The following is a 23,069-nucleotide window of genomic DNA, read 5'->3' as shown; positions in this document are numbered from 1 at the left end:
GAGATGTATAGGCAGAGCCAGAGCAGTGTTTAGTCTAGGGCTCATCATTCCCACTGTTGAAGCAAGACTTTGTGAGCGCAGCTGCACGTGCCTCTGAGTTACGAGGTTCTGACAGCGGTGGGAAGCAAGCGCTCCAGGCCTGGTGTGGTTTTCTCACACTTGCGCATGATCCGTGCTCTGCTGAATGCGGGGTTCCCTCTGTGCCGCTCTCGCCTCATCACCTCAACACTGGTCCCTGTTTCCCCTCCTGGCTAGATGCAGACGTCTCCTTAGTATTATGTTTATCATTTTCCCTAGAAAGTTTGAGGGATGATAAAATGTGAATCTAGTTTATATCCATTTTTAAGTAAGTAGAGGGTTAAACAGATAAGGAAAGTGGGGAAAAAGGGGAAAACTATTGATTTCATTTAAGCAATTTCTGTTTTGTTTTTTTTAGCATCCATTCTAAAGAGATCTTCCATTCTTTGACAATTTCTTTCTCTCGATGCTGGGAATTTCTTCTCTGGATGGATCCCTCTAACTATGGTGGAATCAAAGGAAATGTTCCATCTAGTATTCACTGTGGACAGGTAAGAGGTAACCAGCCTTAGAGAGCAGAGGTTGGAATCTGAAGCAACTTTAGGGGTCCACATTGGTCCCTTCAGTGCACACTTGGGGGTCACAGGCCGAGTGCCAGGCACGGTTCTAGGCCCCGGTCATGTAGTCCTTTACTCTCACGGAGTCTGTGAGGGCAAAGATCACGAACAAGCAAACAAGTAGATGTAGACGCCAGTGTCAGCAATGGTGAGGGCTCAGAGTAAACAAAAAGCAGGGTCGAGATAGAGAGTGAGACACGGGGGAGGGGCCAATTTGGATGGGGAGGTCAAGGAGTCCTCTGAGGGGGTGACGGAACCGCAGTGTGAGGCTGCCGTGAGTTACGGGACAGGCAGAGATAGTGGTCACAGGTGTGGGCAGAGAGCTGGCCAGGGCCAGGCCACTTGGGCCTGAGGGCTGCGATGGACACTTGGCTTTTAGTGATGGGGAGATTCTGAGTGGGGGAGTAGTCAGGGCCTGACTTCCACTTGGATCCTGAGTGGACAGCACCGCAGGAGGTCAAAGTCTGAGTGGAGCCTGGTTAGTGTCAGCCCAGGGGAGGATGCAGGGCAGGGTGGAGTCAGGGAGAAGGACTCCGGTGGGCATTGCAGGTGGAGTCAGCGGGCCAGCGGAATGAATATGGGGTGATGCCCGGGGGCACAGGGGCAATGTCTGGGCGAGTAGATTTTGGGTGGGCCTGTGCTTGGGTGTGTGAACCCCGATGGATGGGGCAGGAGAGCGAGTGTGGGGAGAGGGGAGCTGTGCTTGGCTGTGGCATGTGGTGTTTGCTGAGCCTGACGTTTGCTTGACGTGCACAAGGTGGAGATGCAGAGGTCAGGGGGTGGCAGGGGCGTCTGGGGAGGTGCTGGGGGTGGGAACTTGGGGTCATCCCAGCTGCTGAGCCTGGCAGCTGGGGCTGGTGAGAACACCTGGGGGTGAGCGCGAGTTGAGAGGTCTGAGTCCCCCCAGGGCAGGTCCCCATGGAGGAACCTGCCAGTGGGTAGGGGAACTGGGGGATGGGGCCTCAGGCATCAAAGGGAGAGTGGCCCCAGAAGGAAGGAGCCGTGCTGCTGAGAGCAGATAGGAAACAGAGTCCGCCCTTGGTGCTGGGGTTGGGAGGTCCACTGAGACCACAATGCGAGAGAAGGAAGTGCAGGCCATGTAGACGAATCAAGGGAAGGCAGTGGTGGCGGCTGCTTTGAAGGATGGTGGCCGTTGGAGTTCAGATGTTGAACATTCTTCCCTTCCTGGGAGGTGGGAGTTGAATAATTTTAAAGTGAATCCTCTGAAAGAGCAAACGAGAGTAGCAGTCAGCCGTGTACTGAGTGCTTCTGTGCACCAGGCACGTTCCATAAATGACGTTATTCTTAAAGCCATCCTGTAGGAATCTCACCTGGGCCCAGGGGCGAACAGGGCACCCACCGGGCGGTGCTGCTGTGCGCAGACGTGACCGGGGTTGTCTCTGTATCCCAGCAAGACTCCCCCGAAGAGGGCAGAGCAGAGGGGGAGGAGCCTGAGGAGGAGCCTGAGGAGGGAGGTGCACAGGAGCTGGATGTCGAGGACCTGCTGGAAAACAACTGGAACATCCTGCAGTTCCTGCCGCAGGCAGCCTCCTGCCAGAGCTACTTCCTCATGATCGTTTCAGGTGAGTCGTCCACACGCGCCGTAGCATCTGAGCCACGCAGTGGGAGTAACGTGGCCCTGGTGGGAGCACGCCCAGAGTCGGGGGCCCCTGAGGGGCTCCCTGGCTGCACAGCACTGTGAGAGGCAGAGAGGAGACCCTCGGCCCCTCACAGAACCTCACCGTGAGGAAGGCTGCCCTCCCTGGGGCGTCACGAAGGCTTCGTGGCCCTGCCCCCGAGGTTTGTGCGCGTGTACATGTAGTGATCAAGGTAAACCCCAAGTAGAAAAGTTTAGACACTTCCTGAATCGACTGCCCCACCGGCTGGTCCTTGAGGTTCAACTTATGGTGTAAGAAACTCCTATATTTCATCTGGGTCTAAAGGTTTAGTGTTAGTAACACAACATTTTAAATCAACTATACTCCAACAAAAATAAAATTAAAAAAAAAAGGTTTAGTGTTACAAATCAAGTTATTTAGCTTGATGTGTAAACGAAGTGTGTAGATTAAACACCCGTTATAATTCAGAGCTAATCATTAGAACAGTTGATGAAGTGCATCATAAATTAAATCATAAATTAAATTGTCAGCAGACGCATAGACGTAGATATAGGTGCACCCACATACATAGCGACAGAGGTAGTTCAGTTGTGGTTATTTTATATTTATATTTTGTCAACTTGTCTTTGAGCCCTTCGCTTTCTTAAGTTCTCTTATGGAATGTGTGGGCCTGGTGGAGCCTTTGGAGAAGTATGCTGTGCCTGGGGGTCGAGGCGAGCCCTCTGTCTCACCATCCAGTGTGAAGGTTGACATGTGTGGCCTGAGCTTGAGCGTCAGCTAGTGCCCTGCTTGTGCCCATTTCTCTGATTGACTTTGGCTCATCTTAGTGCAGCGAATAGAATCATCACTAATAATGACATTTCAGCCAGTCTGGCCGGCAGCGTGACTAGCCCCAGGGTGCCCCCGGGTTCTGGGGTGTTGGCGGCAGTGCCAACTCCCGGGGCCTGTGGCCTGAGCCTGCCCTCTCTCTGCAGCGTACATCGTGGCCGTGTACCACAGCATGAAGGAGGAGCTGAGGCGCAGCGCCCCGGGCAGCACCCCCGTGAGGAGGAGGGGGGCCAGCCAGCTCTCCCAGGAGGCCCAGGGCGAGGCCGGAGCCCTTCCCGGTGAGCACCCTTGCCACGGGAGGCCACCACTGTGTGCTCCTCAGGGGTCCTTCCCTCGGTGTCCCTATCTCTGTGCAAAATAGGGAGCAGGCATCGTGTCGCTTCTCTTCCCAGGAATGATCACCTTCTCACAAGATTATGTGGCAAACGAACTCACCCAGAACTTCTTCACCATCACACAGAAGATTCAGAAGAAAGTCACAGGCTCTCGGAACTCGACTGAGCTCTCAGAAATGTTTCCTGTCCTCCCCGGTTCTCACCTGCTTCTCAATAACCCTGCTCTGGAGTTCATCAAATATGTGTGCAAGGTGAGGACACTCCCATTGACATGTGTGCAGGTCACTCCTTTCTTCCAGAAACACCCACTACACCCACTCCATGCAGCCACTGTGGGAAAGACCTCTGTCCTCACTCCACTGAGGGGGCACAAGTCAGTGAGGGACAGGTGAGCTCAGAGAGCACAGGCGCTGAGAGGTGGGCTTAGGGGCGGGGCAGGTGAGGAAGGCCCTCTGATGGGGCCTGAGGCTGAGAATGAGACCACTGGGGCTAAGAGGGTCTGGCCGTGGGCAGAGGGGATGCAGAGACCCTGGGGAGGGATGACCTGGTGGTGCTGGTGAAAGGTGAGTAGTGGAACAGCAGGTGCTCATGGATCACGTGGGGCTGGTGGGCCAGAGTAGGAACAGGACAGGGCTCCCAAAACGTCTGGGCTGCTGTGGAACCTAAGAGGAGAGCTTGCTCGGATGCTAAATGCCTTTCTGGGAAAGGCAGGCTGCATCAAATGATGGCATAATATTACCAGATGAGGACCCAGCCAGCGTCATCCCTTACGGAGCATTTTACTGTCCATTAAGTTACCTCCCAGCAAATACAGTTTCACAGTGATCAAATGACTTCTGATTATGGTGAAGAAATGGTTTAGTGTACCATTTTAATTCCTTGGTAGACTTCAGAATTTTTAAGTTTTATTAAAGTATAATTTACAGAGACTTCCCTGGTGGTCCAGTGGCTAAGACTCTGCCCTCCCAGTGCAGGGGGCCCGGATTCAGTACCTGGTCAGGAAACTAGATCCCACGTGCCACAACTAAAGATCCCACATGCAGCAACAAAGATCCCGCGTGCTGTAAATAAGACCTGGCGCAGCCAAGTAAAGAAATAAATACATATTTAAAACAACAAGTATAATTTACATACAGGAAAATTCACCATTTTAGTGTGCATTCTGTGAGGTACCCAATCACGCATTCAGGATACAGAACCAGAGTCCCCCACCCCTGGCATGCTCTGATCTGTCTGTCCCTATGTTTATTTACTTTTTGAAAGTTGCATGCAGTAAAAGTCACTCTCCGTGCAGTGCGGTCGTTCGAGTTTTCACAGATGGATAGGGCTGGCCATCAGCGGCCAGGTACAAAATGGTCACCACCCCGGAGAGCTCCCCCATGCTTCCCCTTGGGCTCAACTCCTCTCGCCTGCAACCCTGGAACCGCCGATCTGTCTTCTGTCCCTGCATTGTGACCTCTTCCAGAATGTCACACGAGTGGAATGGTTGGTTATGTAGCCTTTTAGGTCTTACTTCCTTCAGACAGCAAAATGCACCTGGGGCTCCTCCATGTCATTGCTTGTCTCAGAGCTTTGTTCCCTTCCATCGCTGAGTCTTGCTCCCTTGTTGTGTGAGAGAACCGCAGTTCCCTGGTTGAAGGACATTCAGGTTGTTTTCACGTTTTTGGTGACTGTTAGTAAAGCTGCTGTAAACCTTCTCATAGAGAAGGTTTTGGGTGAACATAAGTTTCATTTCTCTTGGTAGAAACATAGCAGGGGACTGGCTGGGTCACGTCATGCTTGTTCCTAAAGTGGCCCCATTTTGCACCCTCAACGGCGTGTATAGCTATAGTCCAGCTGCTCCACAACCCGCTAGAACTTGGTGGTGTTGGTTTTCAAGATTTTATCTGTCCACATTGGTGTGTAGTGGTGTATCATTAGGGTTTTAACTTGCATTTCCCTAATGGTAATGATGTGGAGATTTTATTCATGTGCTTGTTTGCTCTCCATGTGTTTTTGGTGAAATGTCCAGATCTTTTGCCCAGTATTAAAAATTGTTTCTTTTAAAAATAATTCTTATTGGAGTATAGTTGATTTACAACGCTGTTAGTTTCAGGTGTACAGCAAAGTCAGCCAGGGTTGTTATTCTTATTGTTGAGTTTTGAGAGTTCTTCATATATTCCATATATAAGTCCTTTATCAGATCTGTGATTTCCAAATATTTCCTCCCAGAATTTGGCTTGCCTTTTCAAAATTCCATTTTTCAATGAGCAGAGGATCTTAACTTTTATCTAATTTGTCACTTTTTAAGGGTTGAGCTTTTGGTGTCATATCTGAGAAATCTTTGCTTTAACCAAGGTCACAAAGTTTTTCTCTTATGTTTTCTTCTAGAAGTTTTATAGTTTTAGGTTTTATATTTAGTCTGTGATTCATTTTGAGTTAATTTTTGTGCAATGTGTATGTTATAAATTGAGGTTCATATTTTGCATAAACATACCCAGTTATTCCAGCATTATTTGTTGAAAAAATTAGCCTTTCTCCATTTAAATATGTTTGTGCTTTTTTCAAAACTTAACTGGCCATATATATGTATGTGGGTCTGTTTCTGGGTCTCCATCAATCTGAATATCTATCTGTTCTTCAGTATCACACTGTCTAAATTCTGTAACTTTATCAGTAAGTCTTGAAACCAGGTAGTGTGAATGCTTTAACTTTATTCTTCTTTTTCAAAATTATTTTGACTATTTTAGTTCCTTTGCCTTTCCTTATAAATTTCAAATCAGCATACCAATTTCTACCAAAAAAAAATCCTCTTGGATTGTTAATTGGAGTTGTTTGGAGTCTATGGATTAATTTAGGGAGAATTGATATCTTAATGTTGAGGCTTCCAATCCATGAACCACTATATCTTTCCATTTATTTAAGTTGTCTTTGACTTCTTTCATCAGTGTTTTTGGAGCTTTCAGCATAAAAATAGTGCATATATTTGCACCTCAGGTTTTTATGGTTTGGGTGCTATTGTAATGGCACTGATTTTTTTTTTTTTTTTTAATTTGGCTGTGCCGGGTCTTAGTTGCAGCACGCCGGATCTTCATTGCTGCATGCGGGATCTTTAGTTGCGGCATGCGGGATCTAGTTCCCTGACCAGAGATCGAACCTGTGCCCCCTGCACCACCAGGGAAGTCCCATCCTGAGAGTTTAATCATGAATGGATGTTGAATTTTGCTAAGGGCTTTTTCTGCGTCAGTTGAGATGATCGTATTGGTTTTTATTCATTAGTCTTGATATGGTGAATTAACACTGATTTTCAAATGTTGATCCAGCCTTGCATTCCTGGGGTAGATCCCACTTGGTCGTGATACCAGTGGGTTCAATTTGCCAGTATTTTGTTGAGGATATTTGAGTCTGTGTGCCTGACAGTTTTTTACTGTAGTTGTCTTGTACTGTTGTCTGGTGTTGGTATCAGGGTGATACTGGCCTCACAAGATGAGTTAGGAGTGTTCTACCTCTTGTGTTTTCTGGCAGATACTGTGTAGAATCAGCATTACTTCTTCCTTAATGTTTTGGTAAATTCACTTTCATTTTTTTCTGTCTCTTAATTACATCCAGTGTTCTCCCTGTGTAAAAGACATGTATAATGTATATATTTTAAACAATACTGCCCAGTAGGTTGTCGGTCCTCATTATAAATGTGCTTGCAAATCCACCCACTTTGTTTCAGATCGACCATAAATGCTCCTCCCAGAGAAGTCTTCTAAGTGGTGTTTGGTTCTGTGCTCTTGGCATTGTGCTAGGACAGGAGTTGTAGGGCTGGGAGAGGCCAGTGAAACATGCCAGTGCTGTCTTCTCTTGTTTACAGATGGGGGGTGAACAAGTCTCCTGTGGCTCTGCAGGAGCGACTTCCAGTGCCAGCACTGCGGGCACTGACACACACGTGTGCCGCAGAGGCGTTTCTCGGCTGGCCTGGGAGCCCCTCCACTGTGGAAGGTTGAAGTCAACCCCTTTGCAGTGAGACTGTAGAGCTCTGGTAGACTTAGGACTGCCTGTCGTTGAGGAAGAGGGAACCAGTAAGGAGAACACGTAGAGCATGCTTCGGTGCGTCCCAGAGTTCCCCGGAGTTGACAGAGACCACAGGGCCTGGGGGCAGGGCCTCCACTCCACTCTTATGGCCCGAGTTGGGGGGGTCACTGATGTACAGGAGGCTGGAAGAGTTGAGATGATGCTGAGAAACAGTAGCTTAGAGAGTTGGCTGTGGGGTTTTCTGGTCCAAACAGCAGCAGGGAGGCCCCAGGAGCTGTCCCTGACGTGGGCTCTGTTCTCTGCAGGTCCTGTCTCTGGACACGAACATCACAAACCAGGTGAACAAGCTAAACCGAGACCTGCTTCGCCTGGTAGATGTCGGCGAGTTCTCGGAGGAGGCCCAGTTCCGAGACCCCTGTCGCTCCTACGTGCTCCCTGAGGTCATCTGCCGCAGCTGTAACTTCTGCCGGGACCTGGACCTGTGCAAAGACCCCTCCTTCTCTCAGGTGGGCCAGCTCCGTCAGGCCCCTTGCTGGTAACGTCATAATATCCAGGCATCAGGGGGTCCTGCAGGACCCCCTCTCAAGTGACCCCAGTCTCCACGTTTACTGGGTTACACCTACTGAGCCCCCAGCTAGCTTTGATGTGAATTAGAAACAAACACCCTTTTGCAAGCCACTCAGCTGCCACGTGCCAGAACCTTGTCCTGGTACTTACGTAAGTGATGGCAGTGGTGATGTGAGTGTGCCCTGGAGCTGTGAGCGAGCAGTGCCACGGTTCTCACCACGAGCTCTGCTCTTTCCATCCCTTCTCAATACTGGGGCTGAGGAAGGTGACCTGGTCCCTTTCCTCCTCTGCCTAGGATGGGTCTGTGCTGCCTCAGTGGCTCTGCTCCAACTGTCAGGTAGCCTACGACTCGTCAGTCATTGAGATGGCCCTGGTGGAAGCCCTGCAGAAGAAACTGATGGCCTTCACCCTGCAGGACCTGGTGAGCAGCGGGGCCTGGTGCTGGGGCTTTTCTGCACCCAGCCCGACTGCCCCTCCAGTTGGTGGAGGGTTTGTTGATAAGCAGTTCACACCCACGGGAAACTAGAGGTGTACACAGGTCTCAACGTTGTTACCTGGTCCTCCAAGGTAACCACCTCTTGGGTCAGGCCTTGTCCATGAGCCCAGGTGACTCATTCATTTCTACAGCATCTGTTGGGCACCTACAGGGGCCAAGTGCTGGCTTCATGGACCTTTTTTATTCTGGTGGGAGGAAGATAGACAGTAAGCAGGACAACTAAGTGATGGTGAGAGTAAAGAGAACCAACAGGCAGTGTGTGAGCGAAAGAGGGGAGCTTTCAGTATTAGATGGAGGAGTGGTCTCACCAAGAGGGAACATCTCAGCAAAGACCCGAGGAAGGTGTTGGGGTCCAGGCAGGGAACAGCTGGTGCCTGGTGTGATGGATGGGAGAGCCCCAGACTCAGAGTCAAGGGTAGGGTGTCCACAGGGAGGGTGTTGGGAAGCAGTTGGGATATTTGGATAAAGCCCATTGTCAAGTCTCAGATTTTATTCAGAATTGAGGTGAAGGTCATGGGGGAGGGAAGCCTGTCAGGTGCCAAGCGACTGGCCAGCCCTGGTCTGGGCCGGGGAGGCTCCTGACTGGGGCTGCTTCTCATTGCAGATGTGCCTGAAGTGCCGGGGTGTGAAGGAGACCAACATGGCCATGTACTGTAGCTGTGCCGGGGCCTTCTCCCTCACCGTCCACACCAAGGTGGGGCCTCCCGTGGACAGCCAGCTCTGCTGCCCCTCGGCCTTTGGCCCTTTCTGGGTCTTGGCCTTGCATCCCTGTGCCTCCACTGGGACTAGTTCTCACTGTGACTGGTCATTCTTGTAGGTCTTCATGGAGCAGATCAGAATCTTCCGGAATATTGCCCAGCACTATGGCATGTCGTACCTCATGGAGACCCTGGAGTGGCTGCTGCAGCAGAACCCCCAGCTGGGCCATTAGCAAGCTGGGCAGCATCCCCATTGTCTGCTCTGACTACCCACATCCAAGACGGGCACCCAGGACGACGATCCTCAGGGAGCTTTCAGGGAGCAGGTCATGCAGCCCAGAAGAAGCGTGAACCAGCCAGAGCAAGAAGTGGCTCCACCTCCAGGTTCTCTGGGGCCCCTAGGCTCGGTCAGGGCAGCTCTCTCTAGGCCCAAGAAGCGTCTCCAGTGAGGGGTCCCAGGGCTGCTTTCTTGCTGGATGAACACCCCTCTGCTGCTGCACGGCCCTCCCTTCAGCCCCAGCCCTTCCTGCCTACTCCTCTGCTGCCCTGAGGTGCCCTTGGAGGTCTTCTGTTTGAGCCGAGCCCCTGAGCGTGGCTGGAAGCCAGACGCAGGGTGAGGGACACCTGAGTGGGAGTCTGCAGCCCCAGCTCTCCAGTCCCTTGCTTCTGGGAGAGGTGCTGTCCTACAGTCCACGCCAGCGGCATGTGGGCCGCATCCAGGGGACCCTGGCTGAACCCATGGTGACCTGGGCATCTCTCACACACTGAGTTCTGGGGCTTGGGCCCCTCTGTCTGTGGAGATGCCAGGTCAGAGCAGGCTTTGCCGGAGTTGTCTGTATCATGGCGTAGTCACCTCGTCGGCAGCAGCGAGACTGGGCTGGGGGCGGGAAGGCTAAGGAAGGGGAGGGTCTCAGGCTGGGGCTCAGCCGCAGCGGGACCTGGCCCTTCTGCCTCTGAATCTGCGTGTGCTGTGAGGGGACCACTGCAGCAGGAGGCCTGGGGACCCCGGGGAGGGAGGAGGCGCACCATTATCGCAGACTTTGACATCATATGTTAGCACCTGGATTTTAGAAAAGTATTTCTTCACATGCAAGACTAGGTTCTTTCCTTCAGGTCTGAGGAGTGGTTGGGAGAGGATGGAGAAAAGGGCAACAGCAATTTTATCGGGATTGAGGCAGTTCTGTTCTTGCTTCTCAGCCTCAGGGATCAGTACAAGACTTGTGACCCCAAGGCAGAGAGGGTCCTTGGGCTGTGCCCCCTTTAAAATGCGACACTCACCACCAGCTTGTTCAGGGCCCTGTTGCCGCACAGAGGTGTGGGCCGTGCTGTTTTCTCCTCCCGGGTGGGGCTGAAAGAGGAGAATGGGCCAGACTGGGGATCCCTTTGCTGAGCATGAGTTCTCCCTCCGTTCTGCCAGCAGCCCCAGAACATAAGACCAACTCCATGCACCTCATTTCTAACTAAATGCAACTGGAAGCAAAAGAAAACCGGCCAAATTGGCGAGGACACAAACATGTTAAAAGTGAATCATAAAGTCAGAAACCCCAAATGGGTGGGCAGTGGGGGCCCCACTGTTGGCTCTGGAGCCTGGTTTAAAATTGTCCTCATTATCTCAACTTACACTTTGGATTTTCGTTTTAATTTTACACTTTGACATTTCCTACAATTTTCACTGTGTATGTTTGTGCACTGCGCCTGGGTCTCTGGAAGGAAGGAAAGAAGACTAAGTAACTGACGTCTGTCTGTCTGGGTCTGTTGGCCCCTGGGTACTGCCCACCAGGCGCATCCAGGCCCAGTGACTGCAAGAAACCTGACTCAGCTTGGAAGGGGAAGGAGCCCGTCAGCCCCCAGATGGAGATCAAATCAAATTAGGGCTGAGTTGGGGAGGAGGAGGGCTAACCGTGCTTCCTGGAAGCAGAGCCGGAGAAGTCCCAGGGGAGCACGTAGAGCGAGGAGGTGGGGCTGCGTGCCTCACCGCCCCCCCCCACTGTGCTCCCTGCAGTGGGGCCAGGGGCACCTGCGGATGCCAGCTTAGGGGCTGGGGGCATCTGGGGCGGTGGAGGTCCCAGGGTCACTCTCATGCTTGGGGATGGGAAACCTGAGCCCCTGGCCCTGGTTCTTGAGCTGCAGCCCAGCTCCAACTGGAAAAGCTGGTTTCTCTAAAACTAGAGCTGGATGTCTGTGAGTCAGACAGTCAGGATGTCACAGGCATTTGAGTGACCCAGGGAGCTGACGAGCATAGGAGAATCTGCAGGGGTGCTGGGTGGGGGCTTCTCAAGAGTTTGTGGCTCCAGTGAGTGGTGCTGGCCTCGTTGGCAGGTGGGGAGGCCAGCTTTGACTTTGGGAGTGACGGGGTCATAGGTGAAAGGATCTGTGGGAGGGACTATGCCTCCTCAGGTCTGTGCACCATCATAGCCGTTGCTGGGGAAACCGCCGTCCAATCAGGTCCTGGTGTCCTCAGAGCAGGGCCTGGCTAGGCAGAGCTGCTAAGTGGAATGACCACTGTAGCATCCAGGGCCGTAACCAGATTACCCGTAGGCCTGATCCAGCTAGTGCCGGCTTCCCACACTTCTCCAACCTCGTCCTGCCTTGTCCACCCCTGTTCCCCAGCACCGAATTCCTTCCTCCACCCCAATCCCCATTTGAAATAGAGCCTCAGGGCCTGGGCGGGCATTTTGGTGTCAGCCTAAGCTTTTGTTGTCCTTGGGTATAATAACTCTTATTGCCTCCCTCCTGGCTTTCTTCCTCCTTGAGAGGTTTGGGGTCTGGGATGAGCCTTTTCCTATATTTTGAGGTTTGGGGCCCGGGATGAGCCCTGCAGGAAGCTGGTAAATGCACTGCCCGAAAGACATGCTGGGATGAGTCTAGGAGTCCTTGTGCGCTCTCAGCCTGTTGTGTCCCCCACCTCCACTGGCCCCCAGGTCAGACATGATTGTAGCCTGGCTGGATGTGGGGGCAGCAGACGTGTCCACACACTCTGCACCCAGGCTGGCTAGAGGGGCGATACGGAGGGCCAGGCACACCAAAAGAGACCCCGTGCGCAAAGACCTGCCATTGCATGTTTGTCTTAAGAGCCTGAACGTGCTTTTCCCCAAAGACGAGGCCAGGAGGTTCTGGTCACAGGTTTATTGGACTCTGGATGTGTGATTTCCTGGCTATGAGGTGAGCAAAGGGTCTGGGTAAAGGTGGGTGGGTGGGTGGGTGGGTGGGGAGGAGCAAAGAGCCTGGGAGGAGAACAGCTAGGGGGAAGGTGGAGGTGGGGACCTGCCCCCTACAGGCTCCTGGGCAGTTGGGGGACAAGATGGGCAGGCCGGGAGCAGGTGCCGTCCCCTTCATGTCATCCCACTGCCTGGTTGCATGGGGGCCCTTTGGCTGCTGGTTTTGCTGAGACGCAGTGTTGAGGTGTGTGGGCAGGGCCCAGGTCCAAGGTCCCAGCCATGCTGCCCTGGGGAGCTGGGGGCGCTCCCAGGGCCACAGACTTCAGGGGCCCCCAACCGGCCCAGGTCTTTAGTGCAGCACGACAGGAGGTGGGAGTGGGCTCAGAGCTGGGCCAAACCTCGGGCATCTGTGAGGGCGCAGTCCTGTTGGGAAGGCTCAGAGGCGCCAAGCCCTGGTCCTGCACCCCGCTTGGGAGCATCCACCATCTGCTCAGACGAGGCAGAGGTGGGGCAAGGCCGTGGGGGTGGGACAGCCCAGGCCTGGCTCTGCCCCTCACCCTGCGGTTGGCCATCCTGGCCTGGGTCTGTGGAGCAGGGATAGGGTGGGGGAGGGGCCTGGCCCAAAACAAGGGCCAGGGTCACAGGCCAACTGCCTGAGGAAGGCCCTGGAGTACACACCTTGTCAAATTTCTTATGGCTGTAGACCTTGTTTTTGTTCATGAATGTTAGCAAGATCCAGTCGCACAGGAAGGAGCCCTGAGGCCAGCAAGACCAACGTGTAAGAGCCTGGCACCCATCCCCCGTACCCCCCCGCCCCCTCCCCATGACCCTAGCGTGCATCTCTTACCACCCCGATGGAGGTCAGCGCTGTGGCCAGGTTAATGATGGTGGGAATCAGGCTGAACTTCCCTGCCTGGAGGCAAAGAGGCTGCCTGAGCTGGTCGAGAGTGGGGCTCAAGGGAAGGTGGGGTGTGGTAGGAGAGATTGAGGCTGGGCCAGCCCAAATCCCAGGTAGGCAAGGTGGGCTGGTTTACCTGTCCGTGCACGATGACATCAATTCGGATCCCATAGGCTTTGATGAGCGTGCGGGTGGTGCTACCGTTTACTCTGTAATACTTGGCGAACCTAGGGCGGAATGACCCGGAAGCACGTCAGAACCTGGGATGGAATGACCCGGGTGCAGGAGCCCTGGCCACCTGACCCTGAGGAGCATGACAGTGGGTGCACCTGTTGCCCAAATGGGGCACAGCTCCAAGACTCCGCCGACCACTGGCACCCTTGAACCTTTGGGCACCTGCCCTGTTGACTCTTGGACCTCCACGGCTAGGGCAGACGAGGACCCAGCGTCCCAAGGCCTAGGTACCTGAAGTTGTAGCCAGATGAGGCTGGGACATGCTTGGGGTCGAGCCTCCGGAAGGAGTATTTGGGGTTGCAGCTTGATGCCGACAGGTCCAGGTCACAGTCCCAGTTGATAATGACCCCAATTACACCACCCTGTCGAGAAGTGGGCACAGACACGGGGTCAGGGTGGGCTCACAGAGAGGACCTTCAACAGCCCCAGGGTCCTGCTGAGGCTACGTGTGGGGTGCATACTATGAGGCACCCAGGGCAGAGAGCTGGGGAAGGGGGCTAGTTGAGTGCCCTGCTTCCGAGGCACGAGGGGATGCCAGGAGTCAATAATTTAGCAGGAGCCATGCACGCCCAGGTGGGTCAGCCGATCGTGTTTCTCTTTCCTTTGCCCGAGCAGGGCCAGGGCTGGCCAAGACTGCAGACGGATTCGGCTGTAATGAGACCCTTGGTGTGCAGATGGGAGCCAGCACCTGGACGGACAGCTGTCCTACCCACTCTCCCTGGTGCCCTCACCGCGTGTGCCAGCTGCGTGAAGTTTTCCCCTGCCTGCTCCACGATGTAGCCCAGCTTGAAAATGGGGCAGTAGAGGTCAGAGACCTCATGGAATGTGCAGTGTTTCAGGTAGCCATCCTTCCGGTTCTCGATGTTGCCCCTGAAGACAAGGCCTAGTGGCATCAGATGGGGAGGGAGCAAAAGCCATGCACCCCCAAACAACACATTCCAAGAGGCAACTCCCACTCCAGCCCACACGCTAATGGCTCTTACTTGGAGAACTGGAATTTGGGGTAGTGGATGCTGTTCTTGATGAGGATGGTGAAATTCGGGGCCATCTTACCGAGAAACTGGCTGAGGAGGTACAGACTAGGTGTGTTTAGTCTCCCCTTCCCCCCGTGCCCCAGGCTCCCCCGCTGCGCTGTCCATCCCTTCCTTCTCCGCCCCCACACACCCCGACTTCGGTCAGTGAGGAGAAGGGACCTTGGCCCCAGGTGGGTGGGGACAGCGGGCGTGCACACCTGACTGAGGCCCCGTCTTCCACCGGGCACCAGCCGTACACCTCGCAGGTCTTGGAGGACCCGTGGTAATAAGGCACGCAGCGCCCGGTCCGCAGGCCTGTGGGCAGACGCGCGCTCAGGTGGCAGATGCGCGCTCAGGGGTGCGGCCCGCCCCCACCCCCAGTTGACACACACTGACCGTTTCCCAGCATGTCCAGGTGCCCAGCCACGCAGTCCTCGTCCGAGTCGCAGGTGGCGTTTCTGACCCTCTTACTCTAGGGAGGAGGCTGCTTGGTCAGGGGGCTGACACCCTTTACCCCCAGACGCAGCGGACCAGGCAGGGCCCCTCCCTCCCGACCCGGCTCTGCTCTCTACCCGGCCTCACCTCGGCGCAGGTTCCGAGGGTCTGGAAGGGGGTGACCTCGATCCTGGTGATGATGCTGAACACGCTGCCCCCCTGGGCTCAGAAAGAAGGGACGGTCGGCCGGCGCCGGGCAGCTCAGCCGCCACTGGGTCCCACCCTCGGGGTGCTCGGGGTGCGGGGCGGGGCCCGGGTGGCGCACCTCGGGGGGTTTCACGTACTCCTCCACGTCCCACACTTTGTGCTCGGACGAGGTGATGCCCTTGACCTTGGTGATGACGGAGCTCTCGGGGCCCGTCTCTCTGTCCTGGTAGCTCTTCTGCACGATGAACACGTACCTGTGCGGACGGGCAGGGCCGGCTCTGGAGGCGACCCCGGGGCAGGCCCGGGACCCCTCGCCTGCCGCGTCAGCTCGACTCCGGCGGGATCGAGGCTGCGTCACCGCCTCTCGGGGGCCGGCCGGGTAGGCTCCGCGGCGCCCGAGGGGCCAGCCCGGCGCCGCCGGCGTTCTCCTCGCCCCCTGCCCAGAGCGGCCCCTCCAACCTGGGACGTCCCAGCGGCGCCCTCCCCTCCCCCGCGGACCCCGCTGGACACGCCCTGCTGCCGGGTCTCCCGTGCGCACCCACCACACGAAGTACAGCAGAATGAGCAGCTGCACCGCGCGGTACACGACGCCCAGGCGCCGGTTCTTCACCACGATCACCTTGGGCGTCTCGTAGTCCCAGAACGCGGACCAGCAGCCCCGGGCCAGGCGTCGGGCCGCGGCCATCCCCGCGGGGGGCTTGGGCTCGGCGGCCGCCATGGCCCCGAGCTGCTGGGACTGGGAAGCGGGCTTGGGGGCGCCGGCGTGGCCGCCTCCCGGGCGTGGCCTCGCGCTGCCCGCCCTGTCCCGCCTCGCCCCGCCCCGCCCCAGATCGGTCCCCGAGCCCCGGGGGCGCCGGGCGGAGACACGCAGCGCACCTGGCAGGTGTCGACAGGTGGGGCCCCGACCGGTCAGAGTCGGGGTCGCGGCAGCCGTCGCCCCCAGCCCGCTCAGGGAGGGCGTGAAGACAGTGCAGGCCCTCGCGTCCCTCGGGAGGACACTTAAGACGCGGGGGGAAGACGCGGCAGAGCACCGCCCGCCTCCTCTGCGTCTCCGCCGGTGTCTGATGCGCAGCGCGCACTAAACCCGAAAAGCAATCGTTTCAAAACATATATATGTATATTTGTGTGTTTTTTTTGTTTGTTTCCGGTACGCGGGCCTCTCACTGTTGCGGCCTCTCCCGTTGCAGAGCACAGGCTCCGGACGCACAGGCTCAGCGGCCATGGCTCACGGGCCCCACCGCTCCTCAGCATGTGGGATCTTCCCGGACCGGGGCACGAACCCATGTCCCCTGCATCGGCAGGCGGACTCAACCACTGCGCCACCAGGGAAGCCCAATATATATGTATATTTACCCAATTTTGTTGGGATGCAACCGACGCGTGAAGTTGTGTAAGTTTAAGGTGCACAAGGATATGATTTCCCAAGAGCAATCCTCGATTTGCAACCGCAATCCGCGGTTCCCCGCAGCTCGGCAAAAGCACCCCTGCCTCCAAGGTTCAGACAAAAATCTGGATCCCTTTCTTTGCCCTAACAGTCCTCTTGGCTTTTGTCTACAGATACATGTCAGGGCTGTTGGGTTTTAGCCCCGCCCCCCGCCCACCTCGCCACCAAGCGCCCCGCCGCGTTTCTCACCTGGATTTCCGCACTCTAGGCTTCTACCCATTTCCGTTTCTGTTTTGTTTTGTTTCCTATACAACTCGGAGGAAACATGTTTTTGTTTTTACTTTTTGTACCTCTAACCCCACCTCATTATTTTGGACCAAATCCCAGACATCGTACTATTTCACAAAGTGATAAATGTTTTACACATTTTTGAGGTGAAATTCACATAGCATTTAATTTGCCATTTTAATGAACAATTCATTGAAGTTTAGTACATTCACAATATTGTGCAACCACCATCATCTACTTCCAAAACATTCTAATCATCACCAGATAAAACCCCATGCCCATCAAGAACTTCCTGTCCCCTGCTCCTTGCACATACCGGCAACCACCAATCTACCTTCTCTCTATGGAGTTACTTATTTTGGATATTTCAAATAATGGAATCGTAGAATATTTGTCTTTTTGTGTCTGACTTCTTTCACTTAGCATAATGTTTTCAAGGTCCATCTGGGTTGTAGCATGTGTCAGTATTCCACTCCCTTGTATGGCAGGACAATATTGCATGTATGGATATTCCACAATTTATCTGTTCATCCACTGATAGACATTTGAGCTTTTTTTTTTTTTTCATTTGAGCTTTTATATTTTGGCTATTGTAACTAGTGCTGCTATGAACATCCGGGTACAAGTATTTGAACAACTATTTTCAATTCTTTGGTGTATATGCCTAGGAGTGGAATTTCTGGGTCATATGGTAATTTTGTGTTTAACTTTTTGAAGAACCATCAAAATGTCTCCCAAGCAGCTGAACCATTTTACATTCCAGTTAGCAATATACAAGGATTCCAGTTTCTATACATCTTTTTCAACATTTGTAATTTTCCACTCACTTATGGCCATCCTAGTGGGTGAAATTATATAATTTATTTGGATTAATGTCTATTCAAGTCCCTTGCCAATTTAAAAAAAATATATTTATTTATTTGGCTGCATCGGACCTTAGTTGCAGGATCTTTCGTTGCGGCACCCAGGCCCTTTGTTGCAGCACATGGGCTTCTCTCTAGTTGTGGCCTGCAGGCTCCTCTCTAGTTAAAGCGCAGGCTCAGTAGTTGCAGCACACAGGCTCTCTAGTTGTGGCATGTGGGCCCTAGAGCATGCAGGCTTAGTTGCCCTGTGGCATGTGGGATCTTAGTTCCCAGACCAGGGATTGAACCCATGTCCCCCACATTGGAAGGCAGATTCTTAACCCCTGGATCACCAGGGAAGTCCCACCTTGCCCATTTTTTAATTGGGTTAAAAAATTTTGTTGTTCAGTTGTAAGAATTCTTTATGTATTCTGGATAGTAGACCCTTATCAGATATATGATTTTCAAACATTTTGTCCCATTGTAGGTTGTCTTTTCACTTTATTGATAATGACCTTTGATGCACAAAAGTCTTTTATTTTGGTGAAGTCCAATTTATCTGTTTTCTTTTGTTGTTTCTGCTTCTGGTGTCCTTTCTAAAATCCATTGCCAAATCCAAGGTCATGAAAATTTACCCCTGTTTTCTTCTAAGAGTTTTACGATTTTAGCTGTTATATTTAGATTGTTGATCCATTTTGAGTTAATCTTTGCATATGGTGTGAGGTAGGGCTCCAACTTCATTCTTTTGCACGTGGATGTCCAGTTGTCCCTGCACCATTTGTTAAAGAAACTATTCTTTACCCACTGAGGGTCTGGCACCTGTGTTGAAAATCAATTGGCCATAGACACAGAGTTTATTTCTGGGTTTTCTATTCTATTCCATTGTCCTATCTGTATTATCCTTATGCCAGCACCACACTGTTTTGATAACTATAGCTTTATAGAAAAATTTGAAATTGGAAAATGAGTCCTCCAACTTTGTTCTTTTTCAATATTGTTTTGGTTATTCAGTGCCCCTTGCAATTCCATATGGATTTAAGCAGCATCTGTACCATTTCTGCAGAAAAGGCCATTGGAATCTTGATAGGGATTGCATTGAATCTGCAGTTTGCATTGGGTAGCATAGCCATCTTAGCAATAGTAAGTCTTCTAATACATGAACATGGGGTGTCATTACATTTATTTACATCTTCTTTAATTTCTTTAAACAATGCTTTGTCATTTTTATTATACAACTCTTTCACTTCCTTGGTTAAATCTATTCCTATGGTTTTTTTGTTTGTTTGTTTTGGATGCTATTGTAGAGAGAATTATTATCTGAATTTCATTTTCTGATTGTTCATTGATGGTATGTAGAAGCACAACTGATTTTTTGTGGGTTGAGCTTCCACCCTGCAACTTTGCTGAACTCATTTATTAGTTGTAGTAGTTTTCTTGTGGATTCTTTGGGATTTTCTGTATATAAAATCCTGTCATCTGCAAACAGAGACTTTCTTTCTTTTCTGATTTGGATGCCTTTTACTTATTTTTCTTGTCTGATTTTTCAGGCTAGAACTTCCAGGATTGGTGTTAAATGTTAACTTCCTTAAATGTTAACTTGTAAAATTTAGAAAAGGAGGGAACACATCTCAACTTATTCTATGAAGCTAGTATTGCTCTGTTGGGGGGCGGGGAAGGAAGACATCACAAGAACAGACTAATTCCTTAAAATATAGATGCAAAAATTCTCAAAAAAAAAGCAAACCAACTGTTAATTTAATATCCAAAAATTAATTATATCATATACCATATCAATAAAATAAAGGACAAAAACCACATGATCATCTCAGTAGATGCAGAAAAAGCATTTGACAAAATCCAAAACATTTCTTCATGATAACAACACTTAACAAACTAGGACTAGAAAGGAAATTTCTCAACCTGATAAAAAAGTATCTACAAAACACCCACAGCTGATATCATTCTTAATGGTGAAAAGAATGAATGCTTCTCCCTAAGATCAGGAATAAGAAGGGGTTGTCCTCCCTTGTTGCCTCTATTCAACATTGTCCTGGAGGTTCCAGCCAGGGCAAATAGCAAGAAAATGGGGACAAAATTAAAATAAAAATAGAAAAATCCTAAGGAATCCACTAAAACCTATTAGAACTAATAAGCAAGTTCAGCAAGGTTGCAAGATGTAAGATCTATATGTAACCGAGCAGGACCCTGTGGGGCCTTCCCGGGACAGACCCTCCCCTGTCCTCTGCCTGCCTCTTGTCTGTAGAAAAACTTTAGCCTCCTAGGCCTTCCCCCAGTTCCAAAGAACAGATTTAATCAGAGAAGTGAGAAAATGCAGAAAGAAAAGAAAACAGTCAAACAAGACAAAATAACAATATTTTAGCCATTAAAGTCAAGGGCCTTTAGTTCTTCCTCAAGGGCTGTAGATAACTATGCTGAGCCGTGTCCTTGAGCTGTTTTGCAGATACTGAGACCCCCGCCAGGTGGAAGAAGTTAACTGTATGCTGCCTACAAGCATGTAGACCCCAGGCTGGCTGGAACCTGAAGGTTGATGATGTTGACTCCCAATTATCTCACCACCAACCAATCAGAAGAATGTCCACGAGCTGATCACACACCCCACAACCTCCCTCCCTCACGCTGTCTTTGAAAACCTTTCCCTGAAAGACTTCGGGGAGTTCAGGTCTTTTAAGTACTAGTTCCCTGGACTCCTTGCTTGGTACCTGCAATAAATGCTGCATTTTCCTTCATCACAACCCAGAGTAAGTGGGTTGGCTTTACTGCTTGCAGGCGAGAAGACCCAAGTTTGGTTCAGTAAAAAATATATAGGGAATTCCCTGAGGGTCCAGTGGTTAGGACTCTGCGCTTCTACTGCAGGGGGGCTGGGTTCAAACCTTGGTCGGGGAACTAAGATCCTGCAAGCCACACGGTGTGGCCAGAAACAAACAAACAAACAAATACATAAAAATCAGTTATATTTACAACACTTACAATGAACAATCTGAAAATGAAGAAAACAGTTCAGGAACTTCCCTGGTGGTCCAGTGGTTAAGAATCTGCCTTCCAATGCAAGGGATGTGGGTTCGATCCCTGGTCAGGGAACTAAGATCCCACATGCCTCGGGGCAACTAAGCCCCCTGCACTGCAACTAAGACCTGACAGCCACAAATAAATAAATAAATAAATAAATAAATAAATAAATAAATAAAAAGAAAAGAAAAGAGTTCCATTACAATAGTATTCAAAAGAATAAAATACTTAGGAATAAATTTAACAGGACTAGTGCCCACCTTATCTGAAACCTATAAAACTTTTTTTTTAATTAAAGAAAATCTAAGTAAGTTGGAAGACAGTCCATGTTCATGGATTGAAAGGCTTAATGATGTTAAAATAGCAATTCTTCCTGAATTTATCTACAACTTTAGCACAATCTCTATTAAAATCCCAGATGGCTTCTTTGCAGAAATGAGTAAGCTGATCCTAAAATTCATATAAAAATGCAAGGGATCCAGAGTAGCCAAAACAATCTTGAAAAAGCAGAGTGAAGTTGGAGGACTCACACTTCCCAAATTCAGACCTTACTACAAAGCTACAGTAATCAAAACAGTCACCATAGGACCCAACAATTCACTTGTACTTACTGGCATAAAGGATAGAAATGTAGATTTATGGAACTGACTTGAGAACAAAGAAAGAAAATATAAATATGTAAAACAGAATAAAATAAATTGATTTTGACAATGATACCAAAATAATTCATTGGGTGGGGAAAGAGTAGTCTTCTGACAAATGGTGCTGGGACAACTGTATATCCATATGCAAAAGAATTAACTTGGACCCCCTACCTCACGCCATATACGAAAATTAACTCAAGATGCATTAAAGGCCTAAATGTAAAAGCTAAAACCATAACACTCTTAGAAGAAAACATAGGTGTAAATATTTGTGGACTTAGGTTTGGCAATGGATTCTTATAAATGATAACATAAGTATAAGCAAATAGAGAAAATAAATAAATAAATTGAACTTCACCAAAATTAAAAAATTTTGTGCTTCAAAGGACACCATCAAGAAAGTAAAAAGACAACCCATAGAATGGGCGAAAATACTTGCAAATCACATATATGATAAGGAACTTGTACCTCACAAACTCTTACAACTCAATAATAAAATGATAAATAACCAATTTGAAAAAGGAGCAAAGGATCTGAATAGGAAATTTTCCACAGAAGATACACAAATGGCCAGATAATATATGAAATTATACTCAATGGCATCCATTAGTAGGGAAATGCAAATCAAAACCACAGTGAGAGACCATTTCACACCCACCAGGATGACTGTAATCAAAAAGAAGATAATAACAAGTGTTGGTGAGGATGTGGAAAAATCAGATACTTTTTATATCCAGTGGGAATGAACAGTGGTGCAGCCGCTTTGGAAAACTGTCTGGCAGTCTCTCAAAAGGTTAAACCTAGAGTTATCACAGGACCCAACAATCCACTTCTAGGTGGAACACCCAGAGGACACGAAAACGTGTCCACACGGAAACTTGTACATAAGTGTTCGCAGCAGCATTATTCATGATGGCTAAAATTGGAAAGAGCCCAAATGTCTATCAACTGATAAATAGTATGTGGTATAGCCATACAACAGAATGATTCTGCAATGAAAAAAATGAAGGACCTTCTACGTTACAATGTGAGTGAAGCTTGAAAACATTTTGCTCATTGAAAGAAGTGAGTCCCTGGAGACCACCTGTTGTAGGAATCCATTTATATGGAATGTGCAGAGCAGGCAAATCCATAGAGCTGGAAAGCAGATTAATGGTTGCCAGGCACTGGGGTGGGGGGGAAGGTGGGGAGTGAGGGCTACAGAGTCCTGGGACCTCCAGGGTGCTATGGTGGGATGGAACCCTGCTCCCTCGTTGCCTGCGACCTGGGGGCAACAGAGACCCTTCCCTGGGGTGTTGCCCTGCTCCTGGGCCCACGGATGCTGCTGTCAGCAGAGGCGTTTCTCCCTGTGCCTTGAAGGGGACTAGCTGGCCAGTCTGCCCAGCACGGGTTACAGGAGCACACAGTACAGAGCTCTCCACTGGCCAAGGGCTGGTCGCTGTGTGTGGCCCACTAGTAGCCTGACCCCAACAACTGCAGCGTTCAACATCTGGCACACTGACCCCACAAACAGAAGGTCGTGAGGGAGGAGAGGTGTGAGCCGCTCCGAGAGGCTGTCACACGGTTCAAGAAAAGAGAAACGGGAGAAGTGATAAATGGACTTGGTGGGGCCCAGGCAAGAGGATTTTTAAAAAGGTTCACACCTGGGCGTCCCTGGTGGCGCAGTGGTTGAAAGTCCGCCTGCTGATGCAGGGGACACGGGTTCATGCCCCGGTCCGGGAAGATCCCACATGCCGCGGAGCGGCTGGGCCCGCGAGCCATG

The 23,069-nt window shown here is 51.0% G+C and overlaps 2 protein-coding genes across 6 annotated transcripts in view; one reads left to right on the top strand and one right to left on the bottom strand.

The window, feature by feature from the left end:
• Positions 1-10,843, top strand: part of POLE (DNA polymerase epsilon, catalytic subunit) — a 57,388-nt gene extending 46,545 nt beyond the window's left edge. For all 3 annotated transcript variants that reach the window (XM_067014868.1, XM_067014867.1, XM_059040740.2), the window contains 8 exons: positions 437-569; positions 2,047-2,218; positions 3,229-3,360; positions 3,475-3,668; positions 7,722-7,922; positions 8,279-8,404; positions 9,084-9,173; positions 9,297-10,843. In XM_067014868.1, the coding sequence (XP_066870969.1) occupies positions 437-569; positions 2,047-2,218; positions 3,229-3,360; positions 3,475-3,668; positions 7,722-7,922; positions 8,279-8,404; positions 9,084-9,173; positions 9,297-9,410 (1,162 nt within the window). In that variant the 3' untranslated portion in view covers positions 9,411-10,843. The remainder of the gene's footprint in view (positions 1-436; positions 570-2,046; positions 2,219-3,228; positions 3,361-3,474; positions 3,669-7,721; positions 7,923-8,278; positions 8,405-9,083; positions 9,174-9,296) is intronic.
• A 1,447-nt stretch (positions 10,844-12,290) lies between these two features.
• On the bottom strand, positions 12,291-15,892 carry P2RX2 (purinergic receptor P2X 2). 3 transcript variants are annotated; one of them, XM_067016076.1, is made up of 12 exons: positions 15,665-15,892; positions 15,241-15,376; positions 15,063-15,134; positions 14,877-14,952; positions 14,699-14,795; positions 14,451-14,531; positions 14,199-14,337; positions 13,699-13,829; positions 13,370-13,460; positions 13,183-13,248; positions 13,014-13,091; positions 12,291-12,742 (listed from the first exon to the last, which is right to left on the bottom strand). In XM_067016076.1, the coding sequence occupies exons 1-12, from the start codon at positions 15,838-15,840 to the stop codon at positions 12,515-12,517; spliced, it is 1,371 nt and encodes a 456-aa protein (XP_066872177.1). In that variant the 5' UTR covers positions 15,841-15,892; the 3' UTR covers positions 12,291-12,514. The 3 variants fall into 3 exon arrangements, with proteins under 3 accessions (XP_066872177.1, XP_058895618.1, XP_058895617.1); XM_059039635.2 differs by having other exon boundaries at positions 12,291-12,821; positions 15,665-15,854; XM_059039634.2 differs by having other exon boundaries at positions 12,291-13,091; positions 15,665-15,872.
• Between the last annotated feature and the right edge of the window lie 7,177 nt (positions 15,893-23,069).

The sequence above is a fragment of the Kogia breviceps genome, chromosome 15 (assembly GCF_026419965.1).
Source record: "Kogia breviceps isolate mKogBre1 chromosome 15, mKogBre1 haplotype 1, whole genome shotgun sequence".
Taxonomy (NCBI): Eukaryota; Metazoa; Chordata; class Mammalia; order Artiodactyla; family Physeteridae; genus Kogia; species Kogia breviceps.
The sequence above is the reverse complement of the archived record's forward strand: the minus strand, read 5'-3'. Positions and strand labels throughout refer to the sequence as shown.

Coding starts and splice junctions, on each gene's coding strand:
- P2RX2 (XM_059039634.2), bottom strand. CDS start 15,840: ATGGCGGCCGCCGAGCCCAAGCCCCCCGCGGGGATGGCCGCGGCCCGA. Junction 15,377..15,664: donor ATTCTGCTGTACTTCGTGTG/GTGGGTGCGCAC, acceptor CCGTCCGCACAG/GTACGTGTTCATCGTGCAGA. Junction 13,461..13,698: donor TCATCTGGCTACAACTTCAG/GTACCTAGGCCT, acceptor ATTCCGCCCTAG/GTTCGCCAAGTATTACAGAG.